The 12,314-nt window shown below is 41.2% G+C and overlaps 1 protein-coding gene across 1 annotated transcript in view; it reads left to right on the top strand.

Moving 5' to 3' along the window:
* Positions 1-12,314, top strand: part of cacna1ia (calcium voltage-gated channel subunit alpha1 Ia) — a 103,275-nt gene that overhangs the window by 65,686 nt on the left and 25,275 nt on the right. Inside the window, exons 10-16 of the mRNA XM_062984833.1 lie at positions 1,112-1,263; positions 2,093-2,278; positions 4,334-4,451; positions 8,070-8,225; positions 8,675-8,765; positions 10,726-10,886; positions 11,443-11,916. Of these exons, the coding sequence (XP_062840903.1) occupies positions 1,112-1,263; positions 2,093-2,278; positions 4,334-4,451; positions 8,070-8,225; positions 8,675-8,765; positions 10,726-10,886; positions 11,443-11,916 (1,338 nt within the window). The remainder of the gene's footprint in view (positions 1-1,111; positions 1,264-2,092; positions 2,279-4,333; positions 4,452-8,069; positions 8,226-8,674; positions 8,766-10,725; positions 10,887-11,442; positions 11,917-12,314) is intronic.

The raw sequence follows: 12,314 nt of genomic DNA, 5'->3' as shown, positions 1-12,314 counted from the left end.
CCTGCCCAGTTCTAGGACAAAAAGCCAGTCTTTCTGGCTACATGAAGGTAAAAGTGGAATGTTGGGCCACACCATGTTTTATGGGCTTGAAGTTGGCCAGGGCCACAGGTTGAGAACCCTTGACATAAGTTAGTACGAGAAATCATTTCATAATCCATCAAAGCTGCATGATCTTTCAGGATGTGTAAATGCAGTCAATACAAACACTAACAATGGATTCAACTGGTATTAAAATCGCAGAGATACACAAATAAGAATCTCATTACCCCACACTTCAAGGTAAACAGAAGGGAAAAAACAAGCTGTGATAAAATGGAAACAAAGCGTGGAAGAAGAGAAGCAAAGCAAGATGTAGGAAGACTCTCTGGGGGTCTATTATCTCTCCTGATTGCTGCATCAATACCCTTCTTGCTTTAAATGGCATCTCCTCAGTGTTACCAGTGGATTTGTTTTCGGTCGCCCATCATGTCTCATTGATGGGGTGATATCGATTAAAAACAAATGAAAGGTGCTGATGATCAGAGGGTGGTGAGAGAGAAATGACGAGACGGGGAAACAAACTGCTCAACATTTGTGAGCAGTCACTCAATCAATCCTGTACACAGTGTATGGCAAGCTAATTGTTAAAGGTTAATTAGTCTACATGTTGTTCTGTAAATAGTAAATTATATTTTCAAAAGTATGTGGACACTTGACTATTCAAATCTCCCATCCTTTACAGCTATAACAGCGTCCACAACATTTTTGAGAGTAAATGGGCCCAGAATTTGTTAACTCACTCACTAAGGTTTGATAAAAGGTCTAAAAATAAAGGTTTAAATTCATCCTCAATGTGAACACAATGGAATAGTCATGTTGAAATGGGTCTTCTCCAAACTGTTGCCACAATCCTGGAAGCATATCAATGTTATACATTTATTACACCTGTAAGCAATGGGAATAAAACAAATCATACTCTTAGCGATATACAGTAGTATTAGTATTATAGTATTAGGGCAGCGGATAAGAAATGATAATCTATGTAAAGGACAGAACTGATGACACTATAAACTTTCTACTCTGTATTTATATATGAACCTTTTTTCTTCTCTGATTTCTTCGTTTTTTTCAGCCTGAGGAGCTCACAAACGTACTCGAGATCTGCAACATTGTCTTCACCAGCATGTTCACGCTGGAGATGATTCTCAAACTCACTGCTTTCGGCTTCTTTGAGTACCTGAGGAACCCGTACAACATCTTTGATGGCATCATTGTCATTATCAGGTTAATGCAGCTTCATACTTAATCAGATGTAGAAATGGCCAAAGGTGGCTGATTAAACTGGAAACTAAAAAGTACATCCCCAGACACACCACCAGTAAATGGGAAACTTACTGTCAGATAGGGTAAAAGCAGTAATATGCCTTTAATCTAGGGCTGAAAGAGTTTCAGATTATATATTTATCTTGTTTGATTACTTATTGATCAATGTAATTTAAATATCAAACAATGTCTATTACATAAAGAAATTAATTATTGCCTTAAACTTCACATGAAACTAAAAACCAAATAAAATATCGATTGAATAACGAACATACTGTGTTTAAAAACCCTGGATAATTGAAATCACCCAAATGCATTTTTTGACCAAATTGTCCAGTCTCACTTCAACCCACTTTATCCACTGTCAAATATTAGGTTTTTTTCATACCATAATGGTATGGCTGGTGGTCTGGTATCTCATATTCAATTAAAATTAGGAAATTTTAAATTGCTTAACACTACCTGCCAAGATTTAAGCATCTTTAAACGTATGGACAGTTTTGTAGTCCTGCGAAAGTGAATCAGTGCCTCCTCAATCCCTTTAATTACTTTTTCTCAAGGAACTTCCCTCCTTTACAACATCCAACATCACCCCACAAAACAATCAGAGCGTGTATGACAGCATTCCAGGAAGCACTATGGCACCCTTGAGGCACCCAATAAAAGCTACATGACAATAACACCTCGTTATTGTTTTCTGCTGTTTGGTTTGGTATAATTTCTGAATTCCTTTTTAATATGCTATAATTATATCTGTTCATTATCTCTGTTATCTCCTTCTCTTTCTCAGTGTGTGTGAGATCATCGGGCAGTCTGATGGCGGGCTTTCCGTGTTGAGGACATTCAGATTATTAAGGGTAATAAAGCTGGTGCGCTTCATGCCTGCTTTGCGCAGGCAGCTGGTCGTTCTCATGAAGACCATGGACAACGTGGCCACGTTCTGCATGCTCCTCATGCTCTTCATATTTATATTCAGGTAAATAAATGTGGATAAATGTGCCGTTTGTGTTGGATTTGTGCTTGCCTTTGTGCTTTCAAAATTCTTCACCAGAACCGAAGTTCAGAGGCGTCGATATTCTTCCTGTCAGGCTTTTTTAATGTCCGGCTTTCACATCCACCAATGCATTTAAATGTTAAATGAGATCGTATTTATGAACCACCCCTGACAGCATGAGACCCACGGTGCCCTTTTGTGTGTGTGGATTATCTAATCATTTTCAATTCCCCACTTCAATTCCTCTGCTGCTTGCACTACCCGCCCCCCTCTGACTGTTTCTCCCTCCCTCAGACACGGGCGATTGGTCTATTCATAGCCCGGTGGTAGGAAAGTGTATGAGCATGATAATATTACAATTTTTAAGGTTTTTTTAATGCAGTAAAATCTCTGCCTGCTGCTACATAGAGCAGAATGAAAATACACTCTTGGCTTTGGTGCACAGAATGAAATACATAAGATACAGCCACACTTAGTTTTACTTTGTTTACAACATGAGCTTTAGTTTAGTTAAAATCATTATCAGTGCTTGTACGGTGTGTTTCTCTTTCCTTATATAACACGAGAAAACACAAATATTCTGGATCTTCTCTCGAACACTGTCTTGTATCAGGTTTATAGGGCTGCTTAATCCCTCTGTATTAGCATCATCACTGCATGAAACAATTGGGGGTGTTCAGTTGGCGCAGCACACTATGTAATGACTTTAATGGGATGTAAATGGGGAGGGGGGGATAATGTGAATTAAACCATTTAAAGAATAGTTGGTCTCACATTGAATACAAACTAGCTCAGCAATTTGTGTCAGCTGTTTAGAGCCATTAATGGTGAGTAGAAACTGACTTTTTATAAAAACATATACAAAACTTTTAAGTAAATCAAAGGAAGAAGCTCTCCCTCTCTCTCTTAAATTACTTCATCTATTTGTTTAAAGATTTTGGGCTTGGGCCATATTTTTTGGCCCAGGAGTGTATGCTAGCCCACGACCTGGTTTGAGATTTGGCATTGCCACCACTTTCTGAGGGAGTGAACGTTGACCCCATTGCGTTGCAACCCACCCATCCACAATTAATTCAATCCACTGCAATCCACCCATCCAAGAGTTTTGGTCAGTCTCTGTCACCGTGTGTGTAGGTGTGTGTGTGTGTGTTTGTGCACGCACATACATACCAATATTAGCCCTCTTTTCTACATCCTGCCCATGGAGGCGCAGAGGAGATGGATGGCAGCTCATATAATAACACTGAATCCCCCAGAATCCTCTCAAAACCTGCAGCACTGCAATTCCTGTTGAGTGCCTCCAGACAGATGGAGACTAACCTCGGATTGACTGCACTGAACGCTTTTACCCATCCATCATTTCTCCCCTTCTCCCTCTTCACACCTCCACAACTCTATCCGTCCCTTAGCTCGGATGAATTTACAGTGCTCTGATCAATCTTAGATTTATGACTCCTAAATTGACTCCATTAGCACATCTCTTGAGCAGATGGCTGTGTTGATGTACACTCATTTACGCGGTGAATATTATTGATCTACGTCCAGTTTTTCCTAAACTGACACTGTCAGTAATGGATGCGCGTGTTTAAATTGATGTTTGACGTAGCCGATGATGACTGTTTATTGTGCTGTACTCTGCAGGCCATTCAAATTCCACACTGTAAACAGTTCCTGTATGGAGTGTCCTGTGTGCATAAACCATTTTTTCTACAACATCTACACCGAATTCCAGAGTCTAATGGCTCTGTGATTTATACCCCAAGCTCACAGCTATCACTTGGCATAGTCTTTTCAGGCTATAGTTCTAAAAACAAAAATGTAATATGTCACATCTGCTCTGATCTTACCCTGATGACAATAATATATAAATTGTCTTTTGAGTGTTAATATTTATTGTTGTTAAAGTTTAGTTAGAGGAGCAGGGAGATGAATGAATTATTGGCATGTTATCTACACAGCATAACCAACTAACCTTCTCTGTGATGTTTGTAACATCTTGCTCTTATTCAGTATTGCTGTGTGCTTGTGTTTGAACAGTATTTTGGGGATGCACATATTCGGTTGTAAGTTCAACCAGAAGACTGAGACTGGAGATACAGTGCCGGATAGAAAGAACTTTGACTCCCTTCTTTGGGCCATTGTTACTGTGTTTCAGGTATGTTTCTCATCATGTTTTGTATGTATGTGTGTATGTATGAATGTGTGTATGTCTGTATATGTGTGTGTCTGTATATGTCTGTATATGTGTATGAATGTGTGTATGTATGTATGTACTTCTGTATATGTGTACGTTTGTCTGTATGTATGTATGTATGTATGTATGTGTGTGTGTCTGTATGTGTGTGTGTCTGTATGTTTGTTTGTATGTACAGTGCCTTGCAAAAGTATTCAGCCCCCTTGAACTTTTCAACCTTTTGCCACATTTCAGGCTTCAAACATAACGATATGAAATTGTAATTTTTTGTGAAGAATCAACAACAAGCGGGACACAATGGTGAAGTGGAACGAAATTTATTGGATATTTTAAACTTTTTTTAGAAATAAAAAACTGAAAAGTGGGGCGTGCAATATTATTCAGCCCCCTTGCGTTAATACTTTGTAGCGCCACCTTTTGCTGCGATTACAGCTGCAAGTCGCTTGGGGTATGTCTCTATCAGTTTTGCACATCGAGAGACAGAAATTTTTGCCCATTCTTCCTTGCAAAACAGCTCGAGCTTAGTGAGGTTGGATGGAGAGCGTTTGTGAACAGCAGTTTTCAGCTCTTTCCACAGATTCTCGATGGGATTCAGGTCTGGACTTTGACTTGGCCATTCTAACACCTGGATACGTTTATTTGTGAACCATTCCATTGTAGATTTTGCTTTATGTTTTGGATCATTGTCTTGTTGGAAGATAAATCTCCGTTCCAGTCTCAGGTCTTTTGCAGACTGCAACAGGTTTTCTTCCAGAATGGTCCTGTATTTGGCTCCATCCATCTTCCCATCAATTTTAACCATCTTCCCTGTCCCTGCTGAAGAAAAGCAGGCCCAAACCATGATGCTGCCACCACCATGTTTGACAGTGGGGATGGTGTGTTCAGGGTGATGAGCTGTGTTGCTTTTACGCCAAACATAACGTTTTGCATTGTGGCCAAAAAGTTCGATTTTGGTTTCATCTGACCAGAGCACCTTCTTCCACATGTTTGGTGTGTCTCCCAGGTGACTTTTTATAGATATCTTTGAGAAATGGCTTTCTTCTTGCCACTCTTCCATAAAGGCCAGATTTGTGCAGTGTACGACTGATTGTGTCCTATGGACAGAGTCTCCCACCTCAGCTGTAGATCTCTGCAGTTCATTCAGAGTGATCATGGGCCTCTTGGCTGCATCCCTGATCAGTCTTCTCCTTGTTTGAGCTGAAAGTTTAGAGGGACGGCCGGGTCTTGGTAGATTTGCAGTGGTCTGATACTCCTTCCATTTCAATATGATCGCTTGCACAGTGCTCCTTGAGATGTTTAAAGCTTGGGAAATCTTTTTGTATCCAAATCCGGCTTTAAACTTCTCCACAACAGTATCTCGGACCTGCCTGGTGTGTTCCTTGGTCTTCATGATGCTCTCTGCGCTTTAAACAGAACTCTGAGACTGTCACAGAGCAGGTGCATTTATACGGAGACTTGATTACACACAGGTGGATTCTATTTATCACCATCAGTCATTTAGGTCAACATTGGATCATTCAGAGATCCTCACTGAACTTCTGGAGTGAGTTTGCTGCACTGAAAGTAAAGGGGCTGAATAATATTGCACGCCCCACTTTTTAGTTTTTTATTTCTAAAAAAAGTTTAAAATATCCAATAAATTTCGTTCTACTTCACGATTGTGTCCCACTTGTTGTTGATTCTTCACAAAAAATTACAATTTCATATCGTTATGTTTGAAGCCTGAAATGTGGCAAAAGGTTGAAAAGTTCAAGGGGGCTGAATACTTTTGCAAGGCACTGTATGTATGTACATAGGTAAGGAAAACCTCATTTGCATGTGTGTATGTACTTCTGTATATGTGTACGTCTGTCTGTATGTATGTATGTGTGTATGTATGTATGTATGTGTGTATGTACAGTGTATCACAAAAGTGAGTACACCCCTCACATTTCTGCAAGTATTTCATTATATCTTTTCATGGGACAACACTATAGACATGAAACTTGGATATAACTTAGAGTAGTCAGTGTACAGCTTGTATAGCAGTGTAGATTTACTGTCTTCTAAAAATAACTCAACACACAGCCATTAATGTCTAAATAGCTGGCAACATAAGTGAGTACACCCCACAGTGAACATGTCCAAATTGTGCCCAAATGTGTCGTTGTCCCTCCCTGGTGTCATGTGTCAAGGTCCCAGGTGTAAATGGGGAGCAGGGCTGTTAAATTTGGTGTTTTGGGTACAATTCTCTCATACTGGCCACTGGATATTCAACATGGCACCTCATGGCAAAGAACTCTCTGAGGATGTGAGAAATAGAATTGTTGCTCTCCACAAAGATGGCCTGGGCTATAAGAAGATTGCTAACACCCTGAAACTGAGCTACAGCATGGTGGCCAAGGTCATACAGCGGTTTTCCAGGACAGGTTCCACTCGGAACAGGCTTCGCCAGGGTCGACCAAAGAAGTTGAGTCCACGTGTTCGGCGTCATATCCAGAGGTTGGCTTTAAAAAATAGACACATGAGTGCTGCCAGCATTGCTGCAGAGGTTGAAGACGTGGGAGGTCAGCCTGTCAGTGCTCAGACCATACGCCGCACACTGCATCAACTCGGTCTGCATGGTCGTCATCCCAGAAGGAAGCTGACGCACAAGAAAGCCCGCAAACAGTTTGCTGAAGACAAGCAGTCCAAGAACATGGATTACTGGAATGCCCTGTGGTCTAACAAGACCAAGATAAACTTGTTTGGCTCAGATGGTGTCCAGCATGTGTGGCGGCGCCCTGGTGAGAAGTACCAAGACAACTGTATCTTGCCTACAGTCAAGCATGGTGGTGGTAGCATCATGGTCTTGGGCTGCATGAGTGTTGCTGGCACTGGGGAGCTGCGGTTCATTGAGGGAAACATGAATTCCAACATGTACTGTGACATTCTGAAACAGAGCATGATCCCCTCCCTTCGAAAACTGGGCCTCATGGCAGTTTTCCAACAGGATAACGACCCAAAACACAACCTCCAAGATGACAACTGCCTTGCTGAGGAAGCTGAAGGTAAAGGTGATGGACTAAACCCAATTGAGCACCTGTGGCGCATCCTCAAGTGGAAGGTGGAGGAGTTCAAGGTGTCTAACATCCACCAGCTCCGTGATGTCATCATGGAGGAGTGGAAGAGGATTCCAGTAGCAACCTGTGCAGCTCTGGTGAATTCCATGCCCAGGAGGGTTAAGGCAGTGCTGGATAATAATGGTGGTCACACAAAATATTGACACTTTGGGCACAATTTGGACATGTTCACTGTGGGGTGTACTCACTTATGTTGCCAGCCATTTAGACATTAATGGCTGTGTGTTGAGTTATTTTCAGAAGACAGTAAATCTACACTGCTATACAAGTTGTACACTGACTACTCTAAGTTATATCCAAGTTTTATTTCTATAGTGTTGTCCCATGAAAAGATATAATAAAATATTTGCAGAAATGTGAGGGGTGTACTCACTTTTGTGATACACTGTATGTGTGTGTGTCTGTATGTTTAAATTTATGTATGTTTGTATATGGGTAAGGAAAACCTAATTTATTAATGTGCTGTATGTGTGTACAGATCCTAACTCAAGAGGACTGGAACATGGTCTTGTATAACGGCATGGCTTCCCTCAGTCCGCTGGCTGCTCTCTACTTTGTGGCCCTAATGACATTTGGGAACTACGTACTGTTCAACCTGCTGGTGGCAATCCTGGTTGAAGGATTTCAAGCTGAGGTACGGTGTCCTCTGCAGAGGTGATAGGTTATTGAGTCCTGGTTTAAAATACACACTCTCAGATATAATCTCACATACTTAAATATTACTGATGTAAAATGTGTCTATTAAAAATTATCTATGATTAGTACTGTATTGCCTACAAAAACACTCACAACACATTTGGTCTATTTTACTGGCACACAAGTCCAGGGGCAGAATAAATTTTTGGGCCTCTAAATATGGGTACAGACACAAGCAGGTAGACAGATCACCAGAGTAGGTTGTCTCTCCAGAGAGCATCAAGAAATGGGCTTCCAGGTTGTGATCTATATCTGAGATGCAAAAAAAAGCAGGGTGAGTGGGGAACTAGGGCTGGAAAAATAACAAAGCCGTAACAGAGCATTTGAGGGAACGATATGCCACTATTTTACAACAGTTTGTTCTTTTACTTTCTGTCCCTCCCACAGGGGGATGCCAACCGGTCGTACTCAGATGACGACAGGTCCTCATGCAACTTTGATGAAATCGAGAAAGAAAAAGACCCTCTACAGATGTCAGGTATAGACCTGCCAATCAGCTGGAGAGTTGCTCTGACCGCTATGTGTATTTGCTTTGAAAAAGAATTTAGCATTTTAATTATGGTACAAACGTCTTTTAGAATAGTTAGGATAGTAGGTGAAATGCGAACATAATAGAAAGCAGTCATTTGAGTTCTTTACCAGAGAATGCAGGTGCTAGACTCCCCAAACAGTTCAAGTTTTAGCTTGGATGTGAAGACAAGACAATGTGTTACAAGACATCAGCCAGATAACACCACTGCTATTCTAAAAGATGGTGGTGGTAGCATTGCGTTATGAGGCTGCTTTTCTTCAGCAGATACTGATAACCTGATCAGGATTGAGAATATCTTCTGCACAGACTAGAGAGAGTGTTAAAAAATAAAAACAGCCTGCTATTATCTGCCAGAAAGGTCAACAAGGAAAGATATTGTGAAAAATACAAAATACAAAAATACAATGACCTAAAACAGACACCCAAAACAATGATGATGATGATACCCATGTTCACTGATCTGGTCCTCTTAACATCTGTGAAGCTAAAACACAATCACTCCCCAACTAACCAGGTCACTGGGTAAAAATCGCATCATGATGTGCAAAATGGATTAAATTGATCTAAAACACCACTGTAATAGCTGCATAATGCACTACAGGCACTGCACAGCAGATCATTATAAACTGTGGACTTTATTTTTTACATTTTAATAGTTTTTTGTATTTTTAGAAGTAACTACAGTTTTAGTTTTGACCCAACAAGCAATTCTATTAATACAAAGCAGGTTTGGATCTCCATTCCTTCTTTCTCCATCTGTTAGAATAGAAACTTCAGCCAGATGGCAAACTCACAAGCCCTACTGGTGGAACCTGTCACAAGAGTTCGCATGTTCCACAGAGCATGAAATATTAGGCTTGGCAAAAAGCATCTGGCTTACATCTCCAGCGTTCTACCAGGTGCCTTTTCGGCCTGATTTACACAGACTCTAAAAAAAAGTGAGAATGTAAAGGAACAAACCAAATGAGGTGTTACATGTAAGTTTGGAACGAACTGGATTGGAAGTTTGTTGGCAGTCTGTTTTGCCAGTCTGAGTCACTGGTCTCCCCTAAATGGTATCATAACAACAACCATAATAGACATTTACTACTTTTAATACAACTTACTGTATAATCCACGACATAATAAGACTTTTCCTTGTGTGAGTTTTAGTGTTATGCTCAATACTACAGTAACAGTTTGTTATAAAACCAATATTTCATGATGGATTCAAATGATTCAAACAAAGGGATGTCCTAGACCCAGCGGGTCATTCCCATAATCTAAATGTGCCATCCAGAAGTCTGAAGTCAAGTCAAATGTATGTGTGTGGCGCTTTTTACAATGGACAGTGTCTCAAAGTAACTTTACAGAATCCAGGACCAACAGACCAAAAAACCCCTGAGCAAGCCAAGGGCAACAGTGGCAAGGAAAAAACTCGCTTAAAATTACAGAAAGAAACCTTGAAAGGAACTAGACTCAGCAGAGACCTCCATCCTGCTTGGGCGGCCAGGAGGATCATTTAAATGAATAGAATTTACACAAATCATACATACACAAAATTAAATTAAACTGAAAGTTATAATTAGCAAAAAAATAAGTGAGTTTTTGACATTTTTGGTGCAAACATGCCAGGTTTCCGTCACATCTCGGGTGGGTAAACAGGTTTCCGTCAGAACCACCTCGGGGTAAAACAACAGAAAATGAAGTTGAAATGTGAAATCGTTAAGAATAAATGTCAGTTTTGCAGAGAGTAGCATGAGACTCCGACACCCCTAATTATTACAGCATAGCAATACCATAAGCACTGAATACTAAACACTGTATGGCTTCATCTGTACAGATTTGTGCTTGTATGTATTTTTGTAGGCTGTTGTGGAACATCACTGTACATTTATTCATTTTTCTATTCCTGATTTTCACCCAGATCCTAAAGTCTGCTCCCTAACTCCTAACGGTCATCTTGACCTGGCACCGATGCCCAATTCCCTAGGTGTTTACCCTGCTGAAAGGCTAAGCTTTGCTTTGGGCTCCCGAAGAAGCAGCGTGAGCTCTCTTGGCAGGGCAAATCTGGAGCAAAGAACACTGGTAAGTGGTGATATCTCATATTCCACCTCGTATACCCAATTCATCTCCATAAATCACTTAATAATAATAATTAGTGCAGTAATCAGTCTTGAGTGCTACTTGTATTTGCATTAAATACGCCACTTGCTGAACACTTGGCATTAGCATACACAGAGGAGGTTAAAAGCTGAGAGTGAGCGGTTACACTAACCTTGATAATCACGGTGTTGTTTAAATATGTGCATAATCATTGTTTTTTATTGTATAAAAATAGGTTTCCTATATAAAGTGGTGTGTAATGGATTTACCCAGTCATCATTTCATCTGTTTTGTGATATTCACACTGTCACACTTTGCTGCTCTGGAAGGTATTTGGTTTAATTACCTCAGCATGGCTGAATGATAAAGTAAGTAAAAGTATAGTGCCATGCAAACGATTAGTGCTTTGTGCCCAGTGTTTCTAGATGTTTCTGGGTACTGGACCCACCTTAAACCTGATCAGAATGAAGTGTTCAGTTTTACATGCTGAAAATACCATTTTTAATAAGAGTCTAAATCAAACACATTTTCTTCTCAGTGCCCGAGTCGAGGCTCTGTGTACCAGAACTGGGCTCGTCCGCCACCCCAGGGCACGTGGAGCCGCAGGTCCAGCTGGAACAGCCTCGCACGGACTTCCAGGAGCGTCGGCATCAGCACAGGGGGCAGCCTGAGGGTCCGGGGGCCTCATTCCTACCAAACCGAGCAAGAATCCCTCCTCTCCCCTCCTCTCCTGCACCCCCCTCCTCCTGCACCTCTCTTCTCCAGACATTTCATGCCCAGAAGGGACCGACGGGCTCTCTCACTAGAGCTCCCGGAGCTTCTACAGGTGCCTGGACCGCCTGTGCACTCTCACCATCGCAAAAAAAGTTTCTCAGGGGCACCAGGGGGCGGAGGGGAGCATCAGGACTGTAACGGAAAGGCACCATCAGTGCAGCAGCAGATTCTGAGTGACGTTTACCCAAAAGTCAACACTCGCAGGGACAGGGACGACCTGGAGGATGAGATTGATTATGTGAGTCTGGGACTTTATTATTATTAATAATGTCCATGTTTTGTTTGGGGATGGTTCACAAGCAGCTCACCTCAATAAATCTAAATTAGAAACAAAATTGGGACGTGTCCAAGCTTCTTGGGTTTTCATTTAAATAAAAATAATATTATTTATACTACATTTACTATTCAGATTTATTTCTTTGCTGGAGCCTATCCCAGCTTTTCAATGGGCGCAAGGCACACAGTAACACCCTGAACGGGGCACCAGTCTATTGCAGGGCAGACACACATACAAACACATACACACACACCCTTTCACCTATAGAGCAATTCAGTGTCTCCAATTAACCTTGACCGCATGTTTTTGGACTGTGGGAGGAAACTGGAGCTCCCGGAGGAAAGGCACGCAGACACGGG

The sequence above is a fragment of the Trichomycterus rosablanca genome, chromosome 22, assembly GCF_030014385.1.
Source record: "Trichomycterus rosablanca isolate fTriRos1 chromosome 22, fTriRos1.hap1, whole genome shotgun sequence".
Taxonomy (NCBI): domain Eukaryota; kingdom Metazoa; phylum Chordata; class Actinopteri; order Siluriformes; family Trichomycteridae; genus Trichomycterus; species Trichomycterus rosablanca.
Note: the sequence above shows the minus strand (reverse complement) of the source record. Positions and strands in the feature narration are given on the sequence as shown.